The 25678-nt window shown below is 51.7% G+C and overlaps 1 protein-coding gene across 3 annotated transcripts in view; it reads left to right on the forward strand.

Annotated features, from left to right (window-relative positions):
• The window catches only part of Plxnb1 (plexin B1), a 29228-nt gene extending 3771 nt beyond the window's left edge, over window positions 1-25457 (forward strand). For all 3 annotated transcript variants that reach the window (XM_046431310.2, XM_046431309.2, XM_046431311.2), the window contains exons 2-38: window positions 1394-1446; window positions 2276-3388; window positions 4174-4356; window positions 4687-4815; window positions 4941-5041; window positions 5342-5474; window positions 5754-5910; window positions 6218-6326; window positions 6402-6510; window positions 6921-7589; window positions 7771-7893; window positions 8072-8194; window positions 8529-8622; window positions 8710-8882; window positions 9050-9201; window positions 10729-10834; window positions 11101-11237; window positions 11533-11709; window positions 12119-12290; window positions 12432-12674; window positions 13363-13539; window positions 13617-13765; window positions 14288-14388; window positions 14483-14700; window positions 14825-15003; window positions 15151-15217; window positions 15451-15597; window positions 16441-16609; window positions 16878-16981; window positions 17056-17140; window positions 17357-17529; window positions 17672-17832; window positions 17921-18068; window positions 19982-20046; window positions 20188-20263; window positions 21388-21462; window positions 22983-25457. In XM_046431310.2, coding sequence (XP_046287266.1) covers window positions 2282-3388; window positions 4174-4356; window positions 4687-4815; window positions 4941-5041; window positions 5342-5474; window positions 5754-5910; window positions 6218-6326; window positions 6402-6510; window positions 6921-7589; window positions 7771-7893; window positions 8072-8194; window positions 8529-8622; window positions 8710-8882; window positions 9050-9201; window positions 10729-10834; window positions 11101-11237; window positions 11533-11709; window positions 12119-12290; window positions 12432-12674; window positions 13363-13539; window positions 13617-13765; window positions 14288-14388; window positions 14483-14700; window positions 14825-15003; window positions 15151-15217; window positions 15451-15597; window positions 16441-16609; window positions 16878-16981; window positions 17056-17140; window positions 17357-17529; window positions 17672-17832; window positions 17921-18068; window positions 19982-20046; window positions 20188-20263; window positions 21388-21462; window positions 22983-23087 — 6396 coding nt within the window. In that variant the 5' untranslated portion in view covers window positions 1394-1446; window positions 2276-2281 and the 3' untranslated portion in view covers window positions 23088-25457. The remainder of the gene's footprint in view (window positions 1-1393; window positions 1447-2275; window positions 3389-4173; window positions 4357-4686; window positions 4816-4940; window positions 5042-5341; window positions 5475-5753; window positions 5911-6217; window positions 6327-6401; window positions 6511-6920; window positions 7590-7770; window positions 7894-8071; window positions 8195-8528; window positions 8623-8709; window positions 8883-9049; window positions 9202-10728; window positions 10835-11100; window positions 11238-11532; window positions 11710-12118; window positions 12291-12431; window positions 12675-13362; window positions 13540-13616; window positions 13766-14287; window positions 14389-14482; window positions 14701-14824; window positions 15004-15150; window positions 15218-15450; window positions 15598-16440; window positions 16610-16877; window positions 16982-17055; window positions 17141-17356; window positions 17530-17671; window positions 17833-17920; window positions 18069-19981; window positions 20047-20187; window positions 20264-21387; window positions 21463-22982) is intronic.
• Window positions 25458-25678: the final 221 nt, after the last annotated feature.

Below are 25678 nucleotides of genomic sequence, written 5' to 3' on the forward strand. Positions count from 1 at the left end.
TCCCGCTCCCATAGAGCTGCCCTGTTCTCTGCACACTAAAAATGGAAACCCCCAAGCTATTTTGGGAGCAGTGCCCAGCCAGGCTGTGGCCACTGTGTCCCTGCTCCCACCAGGCTGCTGGACCCTCCTCTGAGCCTTGTGCCCAGCCCTGCTTACATAGGGACAGCCATAGAGCACCCTGCTGAGGCCACTGAAGGGATAAGCTGAGCTGGGCCATTCGAAGTGAGAACCCTTGGTACATTCTGCACAGACAGCCTGGCAGCCGGGTAGTGGGAGGGCTGAGCAACATGGCCTGAGCATAGATAAGTGAGAGGTGTCTCCCAGTTTGGGATGCATGCTTGGTGTTCCTAGTTGGGGACCACTGGGGTCTGGGAAAGCTGGTGTTACCATGGTTTCTTGGTTCTGGGACTCAGGAGCCCCAGCTGGAGGGTAAGAAGAGCAAGTACCCAAAGTTTGGTGAGGTCCTAGGGATGGACCTTTGGATGGACTTGCGGTTGGTGTACACAGGCATGATGACTTCCTCAGGTTACACCCTACTCATCCCACACCCTGGGCCCTGGCTCAGCTCTGTCCTCCATGGGAGGAAATAGCAAAAGATGGCCTGCCTTCCATAGTTCTCTAGGACTTAGTAGTTGAGCCAGGGAAGCATGTGTGTGTGTGTGTGTGTGTGTGTGTGTGTGTGTATGTGTGATTGTCTAAATGTGGGTGGTGTTACCTATGTCTCTGGTCGGTGGGTATGACATGTGCCTGTGCAGAGTGTGCCATGTATGTGTTTGGGTGTGTAGGGATTGTCTCTGTATGGATGTGACTTTATATGGTGTCTGGACATGGGATGTGCCTGTGTTTCTGTGTGTGTACTCATCGTATCTGCATGTGTGTATGTGTATGTGCAACTACCCATGTGTTTATGTGTGGGTGTATGCACACAGGCTGGTTGGTGTGTACAAATACGTATCTGCCAATGTATTGGTTCCCATTGGGGCTGGGATGGCCCTTGGCTGGTGTGGAGGGTGTATACTCGGGTGCCTCTACAGGGAAGCGTTTGGACAGAGGGTAGGAGAGTAGACAGTGCTGAGAGGAAGTGAACTGGGTGAGAGAGCCATGTTGGGGGCCTGATTTGGCCCTGATGGCCATGGGGCTCCTTACTAGCTGACCTTTCCCAGGCCCCTCTGGTGCCTGGCTTTGCTGCCCTCCCCCTCCTCATGTGGGTGCTGAGGAGGCATCCTCTGTGGAATGTGTTTGGTGGCTGAGGGCCAGGCTGGGCCTAGCTGTACAGGCAGGCTGGGCAATGGGGAGGGGGTAGTTTTGTGCTACTTCCACAGTGGGGAGCCCAGGGTTTCCACATGCCTACAGCCTAGACCCCAAATTCATATTCTGCTCTCTCCCTGGCTAGGTGACTCCTACTTAGGTCATGCTGTTGTCTCCTGATCCAGCTGGCCCTACCAGGTGAGTCTAACTTTACTCCTAGGCATCTGGGGGTGGTGTTATTCCTACCTGTGCTCAGGGCTCTCCGAGATTGGGCCCAAGCTTTTACCTCCCACCCCTCTCAGCCTGGATTTTCCTCTTCTCTCTGGCCTGTTGGTTCTGTGGTTATCACCCTTCTGGATTCCTGGCCAGAAAGGCCCTTCACCCAGTTCTTGCTTTACTCAGATATGCTAGTGGCCCATGAGTCTTTGTTTTCCCTCTCCACTCTGCCAGGAAACCAACATTCATGCAAAGAGGGCCTCTCAGTGTTCTTGGCCCCTTCCTTTTCCTCACTTGTTTTCCTATCTCTTCCAGGCCCTTCTCTCTCTCTCTCTCTCTCTCTCTCTCTCTCTCTCTCTCTCTCTCTTATTTTTAATATTTATTTTTTAGATTTAGGTGGACACATTATCTTTATTTTACATATATGTGGTGCTGAGGATCAAACCCAGTGCCTTGTGCATGCTAGGCGAGCACTCTACCGCTGAGCCACAACCCCAGCCCAAGGCCCTTCTCTTTTTGATCCATATGGTGGCACAGCATAGCAGGAGTGAGGGTGGAGTGGGGTGGATGTAGGACTCCGGAGAGCATAATGCCTACAGAGAAGGGTTGGTGTTGAAGTTTCCAGGGTTAAGTGTCCCTGTTTCTTCCCCAGATAGTATGTGGTCCTAGGGTCATCCTTGACCATAGTGCTTATCTAAGCCTAGTCCTCCTCTGCTTACACTCAGGTTAGGAGGCAATTCCTATCCCTTATTAGTGATGTTAGGGCACTCTGCTGGCCACATGAATCCCATTCAACCTTTCTTCCTGATAGGTGATCATGCCTGCTCTTGGCCCAGCTCTTCTCCAGACACTCTGGGCTGGGTGGGTCCTCACTCTCCAGCCATCTCCACCAGCTGCTTTCACTCCCAATGGCACACATCTGCAGCATTTGGTGAGGGACCCCACATCAGGCACCCTCTATCTAGGGGCCACCAACTTCCTGTTTCAACTGAGCCCTGGGCTGCAGCTGGAGGCCACAGTGTCCACAGGTCCTGTGCTAGATAGCAGGGATTGCCTGCCGCCTGTGTTGTCTGATGAGTGCCCCCAAGCCCAGCTTACCAACAACCCCAACCAGTTGCTCCTGGTGAGCCCGGGAGCCCTGGTAGTGTGCGGGAGTGTGCACCAGGGTGTCTGTGAGCAGCGGAGACTGGGACAGCTTGGGCAGCTGCTGCTGAGACCAGAGCGGCCCGGGGACACTCAGTATGTGGCTGCCAATGACCCTGCAGTCAGCACAGTGGGGCTGGTGGCCCAGGGGTTAGCAGGGGAGCCCCTCTTATTTGTAGGGCGGGGATACACTAGCAGAGGTGTCGGGGGTGGTATCCCCCCTATTACAACCCGGGCCCTGCAGCCACCAGACCCCCAAGCTGCCTTCTCCTATGAAGAGACAGCCAAGCTGGCAGTGGGCCGCCTCTCTGAGTACAGCCACCACTTTGTGAGTGCCTTTGCACATGGGACCAATGCTTATTTTCTGTTCCTGCGACGGGACCTGCAGGCTCAGTCTAGAGCTTTTCGAGCCTATGTGTCTAGAGTGTGCCTCTGGGACCAGCACTATTACTCTTATGTAGAGTTGCCTCTGGCCTGCCAGGGTGGCCACTATGGGCTGATCCAGGCTGCAGCTGTGGCTGTGTCCCAGGAGGTGGCCCGTGGGGAAGTGCTCTTTGCAGCTTTCTCCTCAGCGGCTCCCCCCACTGTGGGCCGGCCCCCATCTGTGGCTACTGGGGCATCTGGAGCCTCGGCACTCTGTGCCTTCCCTCTGAATGAGGTGGACCGGCTTGCTAATCATACACGAGATGCTTGCTACACCCGGAAGGGCCGTGCTGAGGATGGGACTGAGGTGGCCTACATTGAGTATGATGTCAATTCCTGCTGTGATCAGCTGCCAATGGTGAGTTCCAGCATGGCCTGGCCTTTGCCCTTCTCCAAAGCCACTGGCCAGGCATTTGCAGCCAAGAAGGTACCCAGGGAGCCTGAAAGGAAGCTGGTAGTGGGGCAGGGAATGATCAGGTTAGCAAGTACTAGGTATTTCCTTTGGGCCTAGGTGATGAAGGGGCCCCTCAACACAGCAGAACATTCAGGGTGGCAGAAAATAGAACCGGGATGGGCTTAGAACAGAATGTTGAAGAAGTAGCATTGTAGAGGTGGGCTGAGGCTCTAGGATAAAAGCAGAAATGTTGAAATGAGACATTGTTTTAGTTTCTGGAGCAAGAGATGAAGAAGAGGTTGGGACTTGGGGCTGTAGTCTTTGGATGGATACAGAAGGGAAGAAATTGCTCACAGCAAGACTGAGTCAGTGAGAAATGCAGAGGGCTTAAGCCAGTGGTCTGGGAGGTGAGGAGGCCAGCTGCAAGAGCTTTAGGAAGTGGCTTAGGAGAAGGCAGAACACAGAGATCAGAGGAAGCAGCTCCCAGGCCAGGGATGGGAAAAGATGCGGCTGTAGGCATTGGATGGGGAATCAAGAGAGGGAAAGGAGCCACTGGTAACTGTCTATGGCAGTCATAGATTAAGTGCATTGAGTTAGTGATAAGGATGTAGTTGTGGCAGGTGCTGCCCAGGCTAGGGTTGTCAGGGAGGTCTGGCAGAGAGACTGGGCTGGGAGGAGGTTGTCCAGGAAGGATGGGGCAGGAAGTTTATTTAGTGAGAGACTTAATCAATTCTTCTTGTTACCTGCAGGACACCCCGGATGCTTATCCCTGTGGCTCAGATCACACACCCAGCCCTATGGCCAGCCATGTTCCATTGGAAGCCACACCGATTCTAGAGTTGCCAGGGGTTCAGTTAACAGCTGTGGCAGTCACCGTGGAGGATGGACACACCATCGCCTTCTTGGGTGACAGTCAAGGACAGCTGCACAGTGTGAGTCTACAGGAAGTACCAGCCCTGTTCCAGGATCTAGAGAGTACAGGCTTCTGGAGAACCCAGCCTATGTGGAGGTACCCCAGTGTTCTTTGAGGCTGAGATATGCCCCCAAGACCTGGGCTGGGAGAGATAATCTGTGTTCCACTTCCTAGAAATGGATGGGTTTACCGGTAACTCTCTTCTATTCACTCTGGGACTGGTTGTAATGAGCTGTGACTTCCTAGGAGGGGATTTTATCTGTAAATTGCTTAAATTGTGAATGGGAGAAGGCTTTGGGTCTGTGGCCCTGGAATTGGTGCCAGACCAATTCCTGGTCTCTAATTTCAGGTGTATTTGGGCTCGGGGAGTGATGGCCAACGATACTCCATACAGAGCATCCAGCAGGGGTCTGCAGTGAGCAGAGACCTCACCTTTGATGGGACTTTTGAGCACCTGTATGTTATGACCCAGACTACAGTGAGTGTCAGGCATATGCAAGGGCATGATTGCTGGGAGGGTCCTCTGGGTGGGGCTGGGGACCCACATGTGGGTGAGCCACTGGTGTTTGGATTGCTGGCCTCAGGTCCTCTTTGCTCTCACAGCTTGTGAAGGTTCCTGTGGCTTCCTGTGCTCAACATCTGGACTGTGCATCTTGCCTTGCTCACAGGGATCCTTACTGTGGGTGGTGTGTGCTACTCGGCAGGTTAGTGTTCTACCAGTTCCTGACCCCTCCTGACCCAGCCTCATGCCTGAAGTGCTACTGTGTAATTGTCTCATCCAGGATTCTTGACCCTTGGCCCTTGACTCTTAAACTCTGACTTTTGGACACCCCTATCATCCACCCTATCTGTATCACTGTCCTACCAGGACAGACACAGGATCCTGGTGTTATCTATCACTGAAAGGGCCTGCCCAGGGCCTCAGTATTGTAGTTGTCTCTGCCCTATGAATGCCCAGTGGGCTCTTGAGCGTCACAGATTAGGTACTGGTCATTCTTGCTCAGGTGTAGTCGCCGTTCAGAGTGCTCAAGGGGCCAAGGGCCAGAGCAGTGGCTATGGAGCTTCCAAACTGAGGTGGTCTGTTTGCGAGTGGCAGCCATAAGTCCTGCCAACATCAGCCGAGAGGAGAGGAGGGAGGTGAGTGACCAGAGTAGGCAGGGCCCCCGAGGGGAGGGCTTTGGGGATGGGACCTTGCATTTTGGTGTTAGATGTACCAAATGCCACATGGCCTTATATAATTACTCCTTTTGAGGCCTCAATTTCTCCATCTGTTATCAACCTAGTTCAGAAGGATTTTGTGAGGTTTTTGGGTGGAGGTACTGGTGCCAACCCACATTGGGTACCCTTTAATGAGCCCTGATCTACCTACTAAGCCGTAGTGGGGCCTTAAAAGTGTGTGCTGGCCTTTCTTGGCAGGTTTTCCTGTCAGTGCCGAACCTGCCACCCCTGTGGCCGGGGGAGTCATATTCTTGCCACTTTGGGGAACATCAGAGCCCTGCCCTGCTGACCGGATCTGGTGTGATGTGCCCCTCCCCAGACCCTAGTGAAGCCCCAGTGCTGCAAAGAGGAACCGGTGGGTGAGAAAAGCTGCCACAACTGGGGAGCCCTACCCCGCTCTTATTTTGTTCCAAAGGGTGTGGTCAGGGTGAGGTGTGAATCCAGGCACAAGAACCTTGAATTGATGCTTTTCTCTGAGTCCCTTCACTGATGCCCCAAACCCTAGAATGTCTATTTTGTGCCCTGTAGACTGCCTTCTCTGACCCTGGTTTCCTTTACCCATTCTGGATGGTAGCACCACCTCTGTGTGGTCTTAGCATGTTAACTCTGGGTCTGAGTGCACTCCCCACTCCTTAGCCCTGGGCCTCTCTCCCACTTTGCAGACCATATCTCCGTGAGTGTAGAGCTCAGATTTGGCGACGTGGTAATCACCAAAGCTTCCCTCTCCTTCTACGACTGTATGGCAGTCACTGAGCTTCGCCCATCTGCACAGTGAGTTCCTCGTCCTGTCCCTCAGCTCTGAGCTCCCCTGTGGTGATTCCTGCCCCATGGTTGTACTCTGTGCAGGTGCCAGGCCTGCGTGAGCAGCCACTGGGGGTGTAACTGGTGTGTCTGGCAGCACCTGTGCACACATAAGGCCTCATGTGATGCTGGGCCCATGGTGATGAGCAAACAGGTGAGTGGGACCCCAGGATGAACCACACATGGGCTTTGGGTCCCCAGTGTGAGGGTTTTCTGATGGCCCGGGGTCTGTGTGTCTGCCTGCCCATGTGAGACTGTGTCCTGAATGCCCAACCTGCTGTGTGTGACGGACTCACTAAAGAGTGGCTGCTGATCCGTCCATCCTGTTTCAGGAGAGGACATTTGTAGCTGAGAGGCGGGAGGTGTGGCCTTCGTGCCCCACCTCAGCACAGACACCCCTGGAGCCTGCCCTCTGTGTTTCTCCTTTGGAGAATTAATGGGCTGTTTTTGTTTCTCTTTTCCTTGGCCTCCTTTCCTTTTAACATACCCTTTGCCTGCCTGCCTCCTGCTCCTGCATCTGCCTGCTGAGTGGCCCTTCCTGTCTTTCTCTGCCTTCCCCTTCAGAGCCCGCTTCTCTCCCTAGCCCCCCCTGCAAGAGATATACCCACCCTCTTCCCACCCACCGCCCCTGCATCCACAGTCACTCCTGTACCTGACACTTTTCCTGTGGACCCAGGAGCCACAGACTCAGATGTCCCAACTGGGGCCAGACCTTCTTTGCTCAGCCCCTGGGGGCCATGGGCAGGTCCTGGTCCCATTCCTTCCCCCACCTCTTCAGAATCACATTTCCATGAGAAGCCCCTCCTTCCCAACCTCCCTATCATACCTAGAACCACTGTTCCTGCCCCCACTAACTTGGGACCTGCAGCCACACCTGAGGACCTCTCAGCCTCCCATCCATCACCCTCAGATGCAGCACCAATGCCCCCTGCAGAACCTGGCCCTGAGACCCTTCCCTCCATGGTGGCCCTGGATCAGCCCCCTGGCACTGTACCTGCCACCACTTTCCCAGGGGCCACTGGCTCCACGAAGCCCGCTCTGGACTGGCTCATGAGAGAAGGTGGCGAGCTGCCCGAGGCCGACGAGTGGACAGGGGGTGACGCGCCCGCCTTCTCCACTTCCACCCTCCTCTCAGGTGATGGAGACTCAGCAGAGCACGAGGGCCCTCCTGCCCCCCTCATCCTCCTGTCCAGCCTCGACTACCAGTACGACACCCCCGGGCTCTGGGAGCTGGTGAGGTCCAGCCCAGGAAGGAGGCCTCGGGAGGGGATTGGGAAAATGTAGCCCCTCTCTTGCCTTGTGATTCTCCCAGTGGAAGGGCAGGGGCAGGGTCTTGCTCTTGAAGTCCAGCAAGACAGAGGCCTGAGGTAGGCAGCATGGGGTCCATAGATTGCCTTGCTCTTGGTACCTGCAGGGAGAGGTGAATTGGGGGCCAAGCTCCTGCCCCTGTGTAGAGAGTGTTCAGGGCTCCACATTGATGCCAGTCCACGTGGAACAAGAAATTCATCTGCAAGGCAGGAATCTGCGCCTTTTCCAGGTGTGTGTGTCCTGCTTGCAGCTGTCCTTGCAGGCTTTTTGGCTGTTGACAAATTCTACACTTCTCCTGGGGAGCAAAAAAAGGGTGTGGCCCTGGGTCAGAAGCTGTCCTGTGGACCCATGTGACTCATGGGGCCTGTTCCCAAAACTGCCCCAACAACTGTGTTCTCTGCCCCCAGGACAGCCCAGGAGACAATGAGTGTGTATTGGAGCTGGAGGGCCTTGAAGTGGTGGTTGAGGCCCGGGTTGAGTGTGAGCTGCCTCCAGATACCATGTGCCATGTCACGTGCCAGCAGCACCAGGTGCAAACCACAGAAACTTGGGTGGGCAAGGGTGCACTGGCCACAGGCTGGCTGCATCATGCTTGTCCCAATCCATGTTTTGACCCTGGAAAACAGATGGGTACCCTACCTCTGACTCTGTGTCACATGGGGTCTTTGCATTGAGGCTGATCTGTAAATAGAAATCCCAGAGAGTCCCTCCATTCCAGTTCTGCCTCCTACCTCCAACTGTTTCACTCTATGGGGTCCCTGCATCCCAATTTTGATCTCTGATCCTGTGTTACCATATCTAGTCATTTTAGTCCTTTTCTGAGCACCCCAACCCTAGGCTGTGATCACACTCCTACTTTTTCAGCTTAGCTATGAGGCTCTGCAGCCAGAGCTCCAGGTGGGGCTGTTTCTGCGTCGGGCTGGCCGCCTGCGTGTAGACAGTGCTGATGGGCTGCATGGTGAGCTACTCACTGGTAATGAGGGTGGGCTGGTAGTAGCAAGGCTCTTCTGGGCCTGCCTCTCACATTTGTCTTTGCTACTTCCAGTGATACTATATAACTGTTCTGTGGGCCACTGGGACTGTAGCCGCTGCCAAACTGCCATGCCCCAATATGGTTGTGTGTGGTGTGATGGAGAATATCCACGTTGTGTGGCCCAGGAAGCCTGTGGAAAGGCTGAGGCTGTGGCCACCCAGTGCCCTGCACCTTTCATCCACTCAGTATGTTGAAATGCTGGCACATCCCTTCCTCAGTGCTGTCTTTGGTGGGAGGGTTGTGCCTGTGCCATGGATTCAGGGAACCTAAAGGTGGGAGGCTGGGCTGCCTCTGCAGACTGCCAGAAGTCTACACAGGTGGGTAGAGGTGAGCAGTCCTTGTCTTGGAACAGGTGGAACCACTGACTGGGCCTATAGATGGAGGTACCCGTGTCACCATCAGGGGCTCCAACCTGGGCCAACATGTGCAGGATGTGCTGGGCATGGTCATGGTGGCTGGAGTGCCCTGTGCTGTGGATGCCCAGGAGTATGAGGTCTCTAGCAGGTGAGCTGGCTGGACTCAACATGGGAGGGCTCTATGGCTGACTTTCTTACTCAGGGTTTACTACCTGCTACTCATGTGCTTTCTGTCTCCCTGTTTCCTTGATTCTGGTTCTAATGCCTTAGTGCTGGGGTTGCCACTGAGGCATTGAAGTACTCACCTTGGCTTTCTGCACATACCTGCAGGTCACTGGTTTGGGGTTCTTCCAGGGCCTGTATGGGGCAGAGAGGACTGGTAACTCTTCATCTTGGCTCTGGTTAGGTCTTCTTATCTGACTTTCTGAGTGATAGTGGATATAGTGGTGCTAAGTAGGGTTCCCAGATCCAAATAGCTGGGCTAAGGGGCTAGCCTTCTCATCAGCTGTCCTTACCCAAGTATTGGTCTTGCTGGGCTCTCAGGAGGTATACTTGTGGCACACCTGTAGAATGCCAGACTTCTCTGTCCAGCCTCTGGGAACCCTGCCGCCTCCCCAGGGCCCATGGCTTACTGAGGTTCTAGTCATGGTAACCTGGTCAGTGGTTCAGGGTCCCAAGGTACACATGTGGGACATTCTAGAGGTGGTGGCCACAATCAGTGGCCCAAACCTGATTGAATATCAGGGTAACTTGGAGAGAGAACAGGTCTCTGATTCTACCCTCAGAGATGTGGATTCAGAAGGCTTTTGGTGAGACTCCACAATCTGTATTTTATTATTGATTGATTGTGGTGCTTAGGATTGAATCTAGGGTCTTGTGCATGCTAAGCAAATGACACAATAGGTATTTTAAACAAGGACTATTTTGCAAGAGCATGGAGTTTTCTCTAAAATGTGTTATGACTGAAAAACCTAAGGAGACTTTATGGACTGTTAATGATTCCAGAACTTTAAGACTTACATGGGTTACAAAGTAATTTATAAAGTGATTAAAATATATTCTGAATGGAACCTCCCCTGGGTGGTTCACACTTTACTTGTTTTGTTTTCCCTGAGTGTTTGCAGTGACTGTGACAATGTCATGGAATAGAGCCCCTGAGACTTAATGTTCTGGAAATTAATTTTCCCCAACTTCTGGCTGATAACCAGCATTTTCTTAGGCTGTTCACTTCTACCCTCAGATCTGACTGGAGACTTTCAGATTTTTTTCAAGAAGAGATCAAGTTTTTACCACTTTGTGGGTGGGTACTATGCCATGAGGTGTTGGTAGAAGACAGGGTGGCTGGCTAGGCCCACTCTTCAGCTTGACCACCCGCCACACCAGCCTTACAGGGCTCCTTTAAATTTATGCCATAACAGAGGTTTGATCAACTCTTCCTTGTTGAGAGCCTCTTTGGGGTAGCACTTGAATGGTTAAACCACAAATATTAATTCTCAGATGCCAAGGCCAGCTGGTGTGCCTTAAGGAGTACCAAAACAAGAGAATCCCGATGTGTTTCATGGAGCATGGAAAAAGGAAAACCATTTGGCAGTGGGGTGGGGAGAGGGACTACTGGGTTACTTTGAAGGGGGCCTTTGATACAGCCTCATACTTCTTGCCTGCCTTGTACCCACAGTCTCGTATGCATCACTGGGGCCAGTGGAGAGGAGGTGGTTGGTGCTGCTGCAGTGGAGGTGCCAGGAAGAGGGCGCAGCATCTCAGAGCTCAACTTTGCCTACCAGGTGCCAGATTGTTGAGCTCCCCCTAGCTACCAAGTGGCTAGTCCCTTTGGCGGCCCCTCATCATTTATTTATTTATTTATTTGTGGTGCTGGGAATTGAACCCAAGGCCTTGTGCATGTGAGGCAAGCCCTCTACCAACTGAGTTATTTTCCCAGCTGACCCCCATCTGGTTTTGCCTTTATGTGGCTCTCCACCCCAGGGCCCTTTTGTGTGACTCAAGCTCCCTTGTTTTTGTTTTCTATCACTCCCTGTCATTCTTTGTATAGGACCCAAAGGTGCATTCCATCTTCCCAGCCCGTGGCCCCAGAGCTGGGGGCACCCACCTCACCCTGCATGGTTCCAAGCTACTGACTGGGAGGCTAGAGGATATCCGAGTGGTGGTTGGAGACCAGCTTTGTCACTTGTGAGAGCTGTTTCCTTATCCTTCAAAATTCCATGTGCTCCAGGGAGAGAATGGGAGGGGTTGGGATGCTGGGGAGAACAAAAGTGGGAGAAGGCAAATCTGCCCTCTGAGACTTTGGTCAGGCCCTCTTAAAGCTGGGGCTGTAGTGGGAAAGCAGCCTTCAGAGCTACCTGGTGGAGATGGCAATAAGCAAGAAAGGAAAGTAAGCTGAGGCCTTGAGTGGGTCTCTAGTTCCCCTCTCCTACACATCCTCCAGCCCAGGTGACCTGCCTTCTACTTTCACCTTTCTCCCCAGACTGCTGGAACAGCAGTCAGAGCAGCTGCAGTGTAAGACCAGCCCACACTCCATACCTGCCACGCTTCCTGTGACAGTGTGGTTTGGGACCATTAAGCGGAGGCTTCAGCATGGCCAGTTCAAATACACATCAGATCCCAATGTCACCTCAGCTGGCCCCACTAAGAGTTTTCTCAGGTATGGGACCATGGGCATGGTTGTATGACAAGTGAGCTTTTGCCACTCCCTTAGTGGGGATAGGGCTTTCTGTGTGGGCCCTTGAATCCCATGCATAGGGAAATGGGGTCATGTGGCTTGGGCTGGGCTGAGCTAGCTGGGACTGGCTGTCTTTTAAATCCTCATTCATAGCCAGGCAGTGGTGCATGCCTGTAATACCAGCAGCTAGGGAGGCTGAGTTCAAAGCTAGCCTCAGTAACTTAGCGAGGCTCTAAGCAACTTAGTGAGACTCTGTCTCAAAATAAAAAATAAAAAGGGCAGGGGATATAGGCCATTGGTAAAGCATCCCTGGGTTCAATCCTTGGTAACAAAATAAAACAGAAAACCCTGATTCATGTAAGTCATGAGTGGCTCATGGGCTCTATTTCAGTGGAGGACGTGAGATATGGGTTCGTGGCCAGAATCTGGATGTGGTGCAGACACCAAGAATCCGCGTGACAGTGGCCCTAGGAGTGCTGCAGCCTAGCCAGGGGAATGGGCGGAGGCGCCGTGCGGTCCTGGAGACAGCGTGTTCCCCTGGAGCCTCCTGTGGCAGTCATCACGTAGGAAACCCTTGGACCTCCCTGCCTGCACTGGGCTGGCTGCTGCTGTCCCTTTTCCCCACAACCACAGATGGCTGGTACCAGCTCTGCCCTCTTCCTACATGGCCCCTCAGTTGACCCTCTCTTGTCTTTTTCTGCCAGTTTGAAGAGCCATGTTATGTGAACTCCTCCCATCTCATTATGTGCCGTACACCTGCCCTCCCAGGCCTACCTGAGGACCCCTGGGTCCAGGTGGAATTTGTCCTTGACAACCTGGTCTTTGACTTTGCAACACTGAGCCGCATACCCTTCTCCTATGAGGCTGATCCCACTCTGCAGCCCCTCAACCCTGAGGACCCCACCATGCCATTCCGGCACAAACCTGGAAGTGTGTTCTCTGTGGAGGTACTGTTCCTTCTTGAGCTTGGCAGGGCCCAAAGACCCTCCCTTTGTAGGACAGCACTGCACTAATGGTAGAGAGGCCAGGACAGTAGAGCAAGGGCTAAGAGGTTTATGGAGTAGGGGAACCCTAGCTCTTGGCAGGGGTTTGACTACTGGCCTGGGTTCTAACATTTCATGATGGGTGTCTTCATGACAATCAGTAAATAACTTGGCACACACAGTAGCTGAGTGGTGTGCTACTTAACAGGTAACTGGGCTGATCCCTATGTGGCAGCCTGGCTTACAGAGACAACACTAGGCACATGTTCTGACATGCATGGTGGGCAGTAGGTGGGTATTCAGGCCACAGGTAGGTAATCCATCACCCACCTGTGGGGTCTTCAGACAATGGGGGCTCTGGCTTTGTTAGTTAATTGGTCAGCACTCTGTAGGCAGTTTTAGGTTCTCCACATTTTTAGCTCTATAGAAAAAGTAGGGAGGGGCAGAAAAAGGTCATGAGGATCAGCCTGAAGGATATCTCCATGACTGTCAGCCCTATCTACAGGGGGAGTAGTGCTAAGGGACTGTTAGCCCTGTGACTTGGGTGGGTCTCAGAACCATTGTTCCCATATGTGGGGGGATAGGATCTGAATGGCGACCAGCTTTCTCTGGGAAGTGTTCTAAGTGACAGATCAGTGACCTCATGTTCCAGGGGGAGAATCTGGACCTGGCAATATCCAAGGAGGAGGTGGTGGCCATGATAGGAGATGGCCCCTGTGTGGTGAAGACACTGACCCGGCACCATCTGTACTGTGAGCCCCCTGTGGAGCAGCCACTGCCACGGCACCATGCCCTCCGGGAGGCACCTGATACTTTGCCTGAGTTCACAGTCAGTGGGCCGGTCCCAGGCAGGGCTGGGCATTGGGGATGTGCTGAACCCTTCCTCACAGGTGACTCCCCACACAGGTGCAGATGGGAAACTTGCACTTCTCCCTTGGTCATGTGCAGTATGATGGCGAGAGCCCTGTGGCTTTTCCTGTGGCAGCCCAGGTGGGCTTGGGGGTGGGAGCCTCTCTTCTGGCTCTGGGTGTCATCATCATAGTCCTCATGTACAGGTGGGTGTAGCCAGGTATGGCTGGGCTGGGCTGGTCTGGGGCAGTAAGTGGCATGAGGCAGGATGGGGAAGGGGCAGGTTAGACCAGGGCTCAGCAAAGGACCAGAGTAAATGTTTTAGACTTTGTGGGATGGATGTCTCTGTAGGATGGATGTGTCTGTTGCAATCAACTACCCAACCCTGTAATTGGGCATAAAAGCTGCCAGGGGCAGTATGTAAAACACATAAGTGTGGCTGTGTTCTAATAAACCTGTATTTGTAAAAATAGGTCACAAACCAAATTTGGTGCTGTTGTAGTTTGCTGATCCCTAGGCTCAACTGCACTGATAGGGTACGGGTGGGTGTGGCTTGCTGGGATAGGGCAGGCTGAATTATTCTGGGCCATGCCTCGTCATCCCTGGGTTAGACTGTGCTGGACAAGGTCAGGGTGTGCATAGGGCTGGGTCAAGCAGGCCTGACTAAGTGGAACCCAGCAAGGGCTTTGGCCTCTTGGCTGTCCCTTCCTGATCTTGGTGCTAAGCAGGAGGAAGAGCAAGCAGGCCCTGAGGGACTATAAGAAGGTTCAGATCCAGTTGGAAAATCTGGAGAGCAGTGTACGGGACCGCTGCAAGAAGGAGTTCACAGGTGAGGCCCTAGAGCTGGCTCCTGCCTCTAGGGTTCTTCCCAAGTCCACTCCTGTTACACAGGATTGGCACCCAACTTGGTTTCTGCTCAACAGACCTCATGACAGAGATGACTGATCTCACAAGTGACCTTCTGGGAAGTGGCATCCCCTTCCTCGACTATAAGGTGTATGCCGAGAGGGTCTTCTTCCCTGGGCACCGGGAGTCACCTTTGCACCGGGATCTCGGTGTGCCTGAGAGCAGGCGACCCACTGTGGAACAGGGCCTGGGGCAGCTCTCCAACTTGCTCAACAGCAAGCTTTTTCTTACCAAGGTGCTTTCCCACCCTCAGCTGGACCCTTCCTATCCCATCTTATCCCTAACTAGACTCCTGGCCCGGCCCTTCTCCATTCCACCATTTCTAATCCCCTCCCCGACATATCTTCTCCCTGGCCCAGTTCATCTACACACTGGAGAGTCAGCGAACCTTCTCTGCTCGGGACCGTGCCTACGTTGCATCTCTACTTACTGTGGCCCTGCATGGGAAGCTTGAGTACTTTACTGACATCCTTCGCACCTTGCTCAGTGACCTGGTAGCCCAGTATGTGGCCAAGAACCCCAAGCTGATGCTGCGCAGGTCTGTAAGGCTGTTGTGACTGGGTGGGTAGTGGACAGTTGGAGGCAGGAGTTGAGGCAGGGCTTTGGGTCCGGTCTGGGATCTATAGAATAGAGAACCCTGAGTTGCACTTGCTAATTTTGGCTTTCCCATTTTTTGTCCTCCCAGGACAGAGACTGTGGTGGAAAAGCTGCTCACCAACTGGATGTCCATCTGTCTTTATACCTTCGTGAGGGTGAGGGAGGCAGAGACTGATAGAGCTTCTATTCAGAGGGGGTTGAGACCTTTAAAACACAAGCCCTATATCCCCCAATGCAACTTAGCTTGCATACTTGTGCCACAGCAGAGACCCTGCCTAGCATGTTCTCAGTCACCTTCAGCTTGCATCCTGTCCCTTTCCCCAGTGTGCACTCTGTCTCATAGGCCTCTGCTGCCTGCCTGGAGCCCTAACTGCCTATTCTTTCCTAGGATTCAGTAGGGGAGCCTCTGTACATGCTCTTTCGAGGGATTAAGCATCAAGTGGACAAGGGGCCAGTGGATAGCGTGACTGGCAAAGCCAAATACACTCTGAACGACAACCGCCTACTCAGAGAAGATGTGGAGTACCGTCCCCTGGTGAGGGTGTGCATGTGTGTGGTCTGCAATATCAGTGCTCAGTTGAGGTACTAGCTTCTAGTGTCTGTATCTAGACATAGAGCCAGGCTGATCTCTGGCTACAGGCTGAAGGGGGTCTTTGCTTATTTATTTTTGATGCTGGATCAAACCTAGAGCTTCAGATATGTTAGATAAGCATTCTGTCACTCAGATGTACTCCCAGCCTAAGAGAGGCCTTTAGACAATCTTAGGAGGATAGAGGATTGAGAGCCAGACCTTGAGAGTACTTCAGAAGGTCCAGGGTCTGAGAGGAGTCTGCCCTGTCCTGGAACATCAACCTGAGTTGTGATTGGGCCTGAATATCTTTCTGATCACCCTGTTAGGGATGTGGCCTTGTCTACCAAGTCAGAAGGCTGGCTGATCTGCATGTTTTTCCTCTGGATTTGCTTTCCTTTAGTTCCACATGAGGGTTCTTCTGAGGAAATGCCATGCAGACTCCATTAAACTTGCTTCTCTGTCAGATAGGGCAGGGAATCTTGGCTTATGCAGGTTTTCCTCAGGCACTTCAGCCTGACCAGCTCAGCCAAGCACCTGGGAACCTGAGTGAAGAAGGGTTTGTGTCACTCAGGTATTCTGCCATTTACCCCATAGATGTTTACAAGCACACTGTCTATGTGCTGGGGTCAGTGAATGTAGGAAGCTGCTGTTCCTGGGGGAGGCAGGTGATGAGACAAGAATTTAGGGTTGCTTGGTACTTGGGGGTCAGAGGCTGTGGCTTTCTCATGTTTGTTGCTGCCTTTAGCCTTGGGTCTTGGTCATTTGAAATGTCACACAATACTGATGGTTCCCACGTGTCCTGCTTAGACCTTGAATGCGCTGTTGGCTGTGGGGACTGGGGCAGGAGAGGCTCAGGGTGTGCCTGTGAAGGTCCTGGACTGTGACACCATCTCCCAAGCCAAGGAGAAGATGCTGGACCAGCTTTATAAAGGAGTACCTCTTGCCCAAAGGCCAGCACCTCGTACCCTAGATGTTGGTAAGTGTGGAGAGGGGCATGGCCTGGGGACCTATGATAGTGCTGGGCCTGGGATGGCCTAGGACCAGCCCTACGGGGACATCTTATCACTCAGAGTGGGTGATATTAGACAATCTCTCCTGTGGTTAGGCCCTTGCTGGTTTTTAGAGAATTTGGGGAGGGGTTGCCCCTGATAAAGGGATGTTGTCCTTTAGGAGGATAAGATGGGTTCCATTATGACAAGGGGATCCTAAGAAGCCCTGGACCAAGTCCTATTTTATTCTTATAGAATGGCGATCTGGGGTGGCTGGACACCTCATCCTTTCTGATGAGGATGTCACTTCTGAGGTTCAGGGTATGTGGAGGCGCCTGAACACTTTGCAGCATTATAAGGTAGGAGGGTGGGAGTTGGAGGAGGGGTATGATGGGGTGGAAGTGGTAGAGGGGTCACCAGCTGTGGTCATCAGGTCCCAGATGGAGCAACTGTGGCCCTTGTTCCCTGCCTCACCAAACATGTACTCAGGGAAAACCAGGATTATGTCCCTGGAGAACGTGAGTACCTAACCCTCCCAGTCTTCTACACTTGCTTTGCCCAGTCCTGGGTAATGGGGGACAGTTCTTTGGACCTCAGGGTGGGCTTGTGCCTATTTTCCTTCTACCCAAGAAGCCTCAATCAGGTATCTCCACTCCTGGGAAGGTTGGCAGGACCCTGGAGGCCCAGGAGGTGGCACCTGATGTGGGGCAACAAACTATGGGGTCTTGGCACAGGAACTCCAATGCTGGAGGATGTAGATGAGGGGGGCATCCGACCCTGGCACCTGGTGAAACCGAGTGAGGAACCAGAGCCACCCAGGCCACGGAGGGGCAGCCTTCGGGGCGGAGAGCGTGAGCGAGCTAAGGCCATCCCTGAGATCTACCTGACTCGCCTGTTATCCATGAAGGTGGGGCTGGATGGACTGGTCAGGGTTATAAGACAAGCAGTGGGGTCTGGACTGTGAGGGAAAGTGGCTACTAATGGGATTTGGGCTGGTGCTGAAAATCCCATTGCTGATCACACCTGTCTGCTTTCCCCTTTTACTATAGGGCACCCTACAGAAGTTTGTGGATGACCTGTTCCAGGTAATTCTTAGTACCAGCCGCCCTGTGCCTCTAGCTGTGAAGTACTTCTTTGACCTGCTGGATGAGCAGGCCCAGCAGCATGGCATCTCTGACCAAGACACTATCCATATCTGGAAGACCAACAGGTGGGCAGGGGCAGGGCTTAGAGAATGTATATGGGTCCCCCCTTCACCCCTGCAACATGATCATCAGCCATGTTTTCCCCACTCACAGCCTGCCACTGAGGTTCTGGATCAATATAATCAAAAACCCACAGTTTGTGTTTGATGTGCAGACGTCTGATAACATGGATGCAGTGCTCCTTGTCATTGCACAGACTTTCATGGATGCCTGCACCCTGGCTGACCACAAGCTGGGCCGGGTGAGCAGGCTGGGCTGGATACAACAGGAAGGGGATGGGGGCATGGGTGGCATGGGCTGGGGGTGAGCAGTGCTGTATGTGCACACAGCTTTCAGGTTCTCCTGAAAGTTTCAAGGAAGAGGGTTAGGGGAGGCCACTGACCTAAGACATTCGCCAGCCAAGCTTTGTTTCAAGAGCTTTCTGGAAGGTGGCAATTGGTTAATTTTAAGGGATGAGCAAGAGTAGGGGGCACTATGTGCCTAATTACAAGATTAAGATGTAGATAGCAGTTGTAACCTGGAAGGCTTTGGGAGTAGTCCAGGGCCACTTGGTGAGGTCTCCCCTTGGGGGCAATGGGGAGCCACAGAAGACCTAGGAATGGGGGTGTGGTATGATCAGGTCTTATGAGAATTTGGCAGAGCATCATGGCAGCTAAGCAGTGGGGGTCCAGAGGAAGCTATGCTGTTCTTTGGACAAGCAGTGGCCAGATTCAAGCCAGCAACAAGGTGCAGGGCAGAGATAAACTGTAGATTGGATGTGGGGGATATAGAAGAAGGACAAATACGCATGATCCCTATGCTTCTGGCTATGGTGAGTTCAGATTTAGAGGTAAGCCTTTGGTATTTGTGGGGCTACCACGTGATTTCCAGTGGAGACATGGATTCTCCAATCTGAGTGCCACTCTGGGCTGCCTGGTGGATTTGGTTCTTTAGGGTGGTGGAGATGTCTGTCTGCTAGTGGTTTAGAGGGGAGGAAGGTCCAGGAGAGAGTTAGGTTTGAGGGTTGTGCTGACAAGGGCATCTGGGAAGCATAGACAAGTGGTCTCTGGTAGTACCAAGGTTGGGAGTATGTAGTCAAAGCCTGAGTCCCATCATATATGGGGTCCTTACGTGTTGCTCAGACACCCATTAGGCAGGGCCTTTATGGCTTTGCAGTTCCATGAATGAAGTTTTGCTTAGCTCAGACCTCTGGGCTATGGTTGGTCTCTGATCTCTGAAGAGACATACCTGTAAGAGTTAGTGAAGAAGCAAAATAGAAAGTTCCACTTTGTAGTGCTGTCTTTTGTAGCCATTTTTTGTTCCACATGTTCTCATTATTCTGCCTATGATGAGCTGAAAATCACAAAGCCATATCAGGACTCATGGGTCACCTCTAGGGGTGGATCCTGTGTGGTGATGTTTTTTTTTTTTTTTTTTCGGCCAGGTTTTCTATCTGCCTCCTCTTTCCTACAGAACAGCAAATAGTTCCTGGGTAGCTTAGGGGAATAGTCTAAGCCAGGAATGCCAAACGTGGAGAGTTGAGGAGATAGCATACATCCCGACTCAGGCTGAGGTAGAACCTGGACCTGTTCTAATAGGGCAGTGCCATCCAAAGATCTTTCTCCTCTTCCTGGCAGCTTTAGCATGAACCAGAAGTCCTGAGAGCAGAAGTATGTGGCCCAGAGGTCATGGCTGCTGGGACTTGAACCCAGTTTGGTGATATAGGCTGTATCTGAGTGTGTGAGAATTATGGTCTTTGACTTGAGAGACCTGCTTCAAATTTTAGCTCAGTCACTGGGGAGTGAGATGGTCTGGGGCAATTTACATGATATTTTGGGTCACAATTTGCTGATTTTTAACATAATTACATGAGGAATTACTCTGCATTCTGGCTCCAGATGGAGGCATAATCTCAGAATAACAGGGGAGGATCCTTAGCTGAGGATCTCAGAGAATGAATGTTGAAGCACAGAGGGAATAGAGGAGGATCCTGCAGAAGAAAGTGGGCTAGGGTTACAAATCATCCTGGTTTGCTGGGGACTGAGGGGTTCCCAGGATGTGGGACTTTTAGTTTTAAAACTGAAGCACTGCTGAGAAACCCTAGGGAGTCAATCACCCTAACAGAGGCTGTCATCCTTCTTTCTTTCTTCACTACCCTCCTGCTGGCGGTGCTAGGACTCCCCCATCAACAAACTTCTGTATGCTCGTGATATTCCCCGTTACAAAGGGATGGTGGAAAGGTACTGGGGAAGGGAGTGAGTCTGGAGAGGGTGTTGGTGGATGGGCGTGCATACAGCTGAGGTCTTGGGGGTGGGTCCTGGTGGGGACTGGGAGGAGTGGGCTTATTTACCAAGCAGCTGTTGTACCTGGCTTTTTGGCAGGTATTATGCAGACATCAAACAGAATGTCCCAGCCAGTGATCAAGAGATGAACTCTGTCCTGGCTGAGCTGTCCCGGGTAAGGCCTGCCTCTGCTTTTTGGGTTGGGTACAAGCCTCCTACCATGACAATCCTGCCCTCTTCATACTGCTCCTTGGCAGGGAAGCCCTTGGGACCTTAACAGCCCTGTAAGTTGGTTGGGACATGATACACACCACCAGTATAAATGTAGAATGATCCAATTACTAATGCAAGATATCAGCACTCCGAGCATTTCATCACGGAGTAAGCAGGGGTCTTATTCTGAAGCTGCCACTTAATCTGATTCAGTCAGGTGCTTGGATGCCTGTTGGGGTCTGTGGAATGCTTGGGATCAACTCTAGGCCTGCTAGCATTTGCCTGCCCACATCTTCCCACTGTTCTGCTAGCCTTTATGGTATAGTCATGCCCCTACCTACCCCTCAAACAGTTTCAGAAAAGTGTTTCTGAAATGATGATGTTGATCACAAGCACAGTACTAACAGCAGCTGTACTTTTGGGGTATTGGCTTTATTTTATTTGATCCCCATTACTGCCCCCACAAGTTAGGTGATATCAACACCAGTGTCCCAGTTAGGAGGTTGACACTCAGGTGTCTCTATGGAAAGACTTTAGGAAATCCTTGAGTGGGATCAGAGCAGAATTATACTGGGTTGACAGCCTACAAGTGAGTTTGGTTCTACTTGGCCCTGTAGAACCAAGAGGCATGGGCACCTCTGTGGGTTCAGACCTGACTGGGCTGCATGAACCATGAGAGAGGAGGGTTCAGGCACAGAATGAGGATGACTAAAGGTACAAAAGAATCAGTAAGGGGGTTTTCTGGAGGACCCCTGGGCTGGGCCTGTTACATGTCCCCTGGGAAGGTGGGGGTTCCAAGTGACATTCTTGACAGAGAGAGAGGCAAGTCTTTGAGGAAACTGCAGAATAGAGGCTCTTCCTACCAAGAAGACTCCTGTCCTCAGGCTAGGCATGAGGACAGCCTAGGCATGCCTAGCATGAAGTCCCTAGTCTGTGGTGGGGTTCTACTTCCCACTATAGGGCCTGTCCCTTGCTCTACCTCTTAGGCTTCCTTCTTTCTTCTCACCCTCCCCTGGAGTCCTGGGCCTGCTCCCATGGCTGGCCAGACCCCTCATCTCTCTAACTTCTTATCTGCCTTCCTTCTAGAACTACTCTGGTGACCTCGGGGCACGAGTGGCCCTGCATGAACTCTACAAGTATATCAACAAATACTATGACCAGGTGGGCAGCTCTGGGCCCTGACTGGGAAGCTGACCTCAAGGTACCCTCTGGGAGGCTGAGGGGAGGGATAGATGTGAAGAGGTGTGACTCTGTGACTCAGGGTAGGTGGGAGTCTTTGGGGGCTCCCTCAGCATGGAATAGGGTAGGGACTGGGTCCTTTAATGGTTTGGAAAGTGTCCTGTAGGCATGCTTCTTGGTTAAAAGAATAGCTCTTCTTGGCTCTAAGAAGTTGGCTCTGCTCTTCCCAACTCCCCATCCCAGTTCCTTAGCAGGGCCCCCAGGCATGGTGATAGTGGTTGAGTGGGGCTGGGGAATCTATCAGGGCCTGGAAATGGTGTGTAGGATGTGCTCTGGGACCATATAACTGCCATCTCTACCTGGGCCATGCCTTTGTTCAACCCTTATCAGATTCTGAAGTAGGCAGCATTCGGGGCATGGGCACCTCTGTGGGTTCAGACCTGACTGGGCTGCATGAACCATGAGAGAGAAGGGTTCAGGCACAGGATGAGGATGACTTAGGGTACAACAGAGTCAGTAAGGGGGTTTTCTGGGGGACCCCTGGGCTGGGCCTGTTACATTAAGTGTTCATCAGTCAACCTACATTGTCTAATGGAATCATTCACTCACATGTCTGGGTGGCACTAGTGATACGGCTGTTGCTGTTCAGTGTTGAACCTTCCTTGTGGCCCATAGCCTAGTGGGACAGCAGTCATTTGACAATGAGTGGATCCACAAATGTGGAGTCCAGGCTCTGCAGCATGGGGGCTAAGGCATTGGGCAGGTGGGGGTATGATATAGTTGTGCTCCTGTATGGAGACAGAGTGGGAGACCGTTCCTCTCCCCCAACTCTGCTGCTCTCCTGTTCCCTTTCTTTTTCTTTTTATCTTTTATTTTGAGACAGGGTCTCACTAGTTTGCTTACATCTTCACTAAATTGCTAAGGCTGATTTGGAACTTGTGATCCTCCTGCTTCAGCCTCCTGAGCTGCTGGGATTACAGGCATGTGCCTGGCTTCCTTGTTACCTTTGAGGCAGCCCCCTGTTTATGGTTGCTCATTACTTGTCTCTCATACAACATCTTTCTGGCCATAATTGGGTCCCTGGTCCCTGATCTCTGCTTGGCATCTGACACACAGGGATTCAGGATTTGCTATTGGCTGGAGGGCAGGTGAGCTGGGATGGCTGCAGCAGGGCTTCTGAGGGGCTTGTGGTGAGAAACCAGTAAGGGGTTGGTCTCCATTCAACAATTTTACTCGGTGAGGTATATGTTTTTTTTTTTTTAACATAAGTGCTAGGTAACTGAGTAAAATATATCATTCCCTACCTCATTAATCCCTAAAACTCCATGGTGACTTTACTCTATGATCTCCAGTGAGATTCTGAGGTCATACAGGAAGTGAGGCATTTTGCTGGATTTCTCAGGTTCTTACTGCCAGTTGTTCTTCTTTGGAGGCCTGTTGATGTCTGCAGTGAATGTGTGGGCCAAAGATCTCCCCTAATGGTGTTGGTGTCTGCGTTTCAGATCATCACTGCCCTGGAGGAGGATGGCACAGCTCAGAAGATGCAATTGGGCTATCGTCTCCAGCAGATTGCAGCTGCTGTGGAAAACAAGGTCACGGATCTATAGGGACCAGGGTGTCCTGGCCTGCTGTTGCCTCAGTTCTGCCTGGACACTCCTGGAACCTTAAGGAGAAGACCACCTTCTTAGATGTCTATAGTGACTGACAAGCAGGTTTAGTGGAAGGTGGTTCCTAGTCTCCTGGTGGCTCTGGCCTTAGCCCTGCTAGACTCACCTTGTAGGCGTGGGACCTTGAAGCTCATGAGGTGGTGCCTGGCTTGCTCTCTGAGCTCAGTGGCCCTGAGTACTACTTCTTGTGTGACATCAGCCTGCTTGGATATGGGATTTAGGGTTTCCAGAGTGTTTGGAAGGGCCTCCAGGACCCTGGGGAGACTGTACTATTCCTGAGCACCGGCCTTTATCCCAACAGGATTCAGAGACTTTCTGTCCTCCATCATCCCTGACCTTGGTTTAGTTTCCTCTGTCCTTGTTGCTGCTGCCACATCCAAGGTCTCTTAGATAAAGCCTTTCCTAGGTCATTGCAAACTGACCCCTCAGCAAGGCTGGCTGCCTCAGGGCCATCCTATCTTCCAGGCAGCCAGTAATGAGGGGTATCTGCTGAGGGGGTCTTGGGGAGAAGGGTGGCCCACTGACTCAGCTTTTCATTAAAGGATAACACACTGAGTAAGTAGACTGTGATGTGTGGGCTCACCCAGCCCCTCCCATCATATGAGGGTGGTAGCTATGCTTGGCAAGCACAGGGTAAGTGTGTTGGGGGGTGAACTTTGTACTTTGGAGGTCTCTCAAGGCCCCTACTAAAGGCCCGTTGCAGGTCTGGCTATCCTTGGCTCCTGGGACCAAAGCTTTTGGAAAGGGAGAACTTCATCCAGGACCAGTTGGGGAAGGCCTGTGACCCAAGTTGGAGGGGTCCACCATCTCTTCAACTTAAGTTTTATAACTTCTGTACTCATGTTTCATTTATTTTGAAAGGAATTGGGAAAGGGTGGCATTATTACAGGTGACTCTAGGCAGCATAGGTCTTAAGGGCCCTTTTCTATGGCTCCATTTCTAGACATTTGGTTTCCAAGTCAAGGCACCCTTAGAGCAAGGGATCAACCCAACTGCCTACCTGCATGAAGGCCAGCTTGGGTGGTTTTACCTGATACATAGCTGGAGGTGATCTTTGAGACAGTCCTAGTGGGGTCTTACATTGCTAACTGGGTTAGTAGGCTGGGGTTGATGGTTTTGTGACAGAGACTTCCCTCAGGAGACCAGTCCCTCACTGAACAATGGTGAAATGGGGGCCCTTCATCTCTTAAGGTCCTCAAAAAGTACACTCCTTTGGTTTTCTGCCTACTCCTTATAACCCTGTGACCCCCAGCCTCCCCTTGGGGTCTTCCTTGAGGGTTTGAAGGGACAGGCTGCTATAATTCTAGGAGTCCTTTCCCTGCCTCCCTTTGGTACCCAAAAACATCTGTAAAATTCTTTAATGCAGTAGGACTCACATTGGTCTTGTCCATGCCAGAGGTAGTCATAGCTGCTATTCTGTTAGCTCTAATGTCCCTCCTTCTCTCTTTCTGCTAGATGTGGGTCAGACCACAGTTGGACAGGTTAGTGGTCAGGTATTGTCATTTGGGAGCATGTGAGCTTCAAATGGGTGCCATAGCCAGGTTTTTATAGTCACTCAGAATGGTTCTGATGCTCCCCCAGTAGTTGCTTTGGCAAACTATGGAGCTGACAGTCTCTAGAAGCAGGGCAGATGGAGAATGCAGTTTGGGGTGGACTTTAAGCAGGCACATAAAGGGAGGCAGTCTTGGTTAATACCACAAAGACCACAAAGCCAAGCCTCTATTCCATACTCGGGCCTCTGCAAGTTTTAGAGGCCTTTAACTGAAGGTGAGGGCTCCCAGGAAAAGAAGGCCAAGTACTTGCATACCTGGGCACATGTACATAGGAGGGGTGAGTAGTGAACTTGTTTTGAGTTACTCAATTTTGTGGCTCACCTTCACAAAATATTTGTTTTGTGGTGCTGGGAATGGAATCCAGGACCTCATGGGTACTAGGCAAGCACTGTATCACTGAGGTACATCCCTGGTCCGGAACTTTGTTGTAATAGAAGAAATATAAAGAAAAAAAAAATCCTACCACAATAAGATAGGAATCCCTTCAAGTCTTCACTTAAACACCATGGCTCACAATGGAGATGCCATCACTGACAAGCTTTGCTCATTTGGGTCCAGTTCACAATTTCAAAGTAGAATGTTTGTAATTAAGTTTAATCAGTCTTTTTCTTACCAAGATTTCAAAGGTATGCTCTCATTACTGTTTTCTATAAGCCTGTTAGCATACAAAGCACCTTTGTTTCTCAGTATTACCTGGGACTCCTTAGGGAATTTATGGAGCAAATTGCTTTATTAAAATAGCTTTCACTAATTTAAATATTGGAGTCATTGTCCAAATGGTTATAAGATCTAGGAGGTTTGTATTTATTTATTTACTTTATTATTTTTTAAAAAAATATTATTTTAATTGTTGACAGACCTTTATTTTATTTATTTATATGCGGTGCTGAGAATTGAACCCAGTGCCTCACACATGCCAGGCAAGTGCCCTACTGCTGAGCCCCAGCCCCTGTGTTTATTTTTTGATGTGGAAAGAAT

The sequence above is a fragment of the Marmota monax genome, unplaced genomic scaffold, assembly GCF_021218885.2.
Source record: "Marmota monax isolate L192 unplaced genomic scaffold, Marmota_monax_Labrador192_F-V1.1 WCK01_AAM20220418_F8-fsc00022, whole genome shotgun sequence".
Classification (NCBI taxonomy): Eukaryota; Metazoa; Chordata; class Mammalia; order Rodentia; family Sciuridae; genus Marmota; species Marmota monax.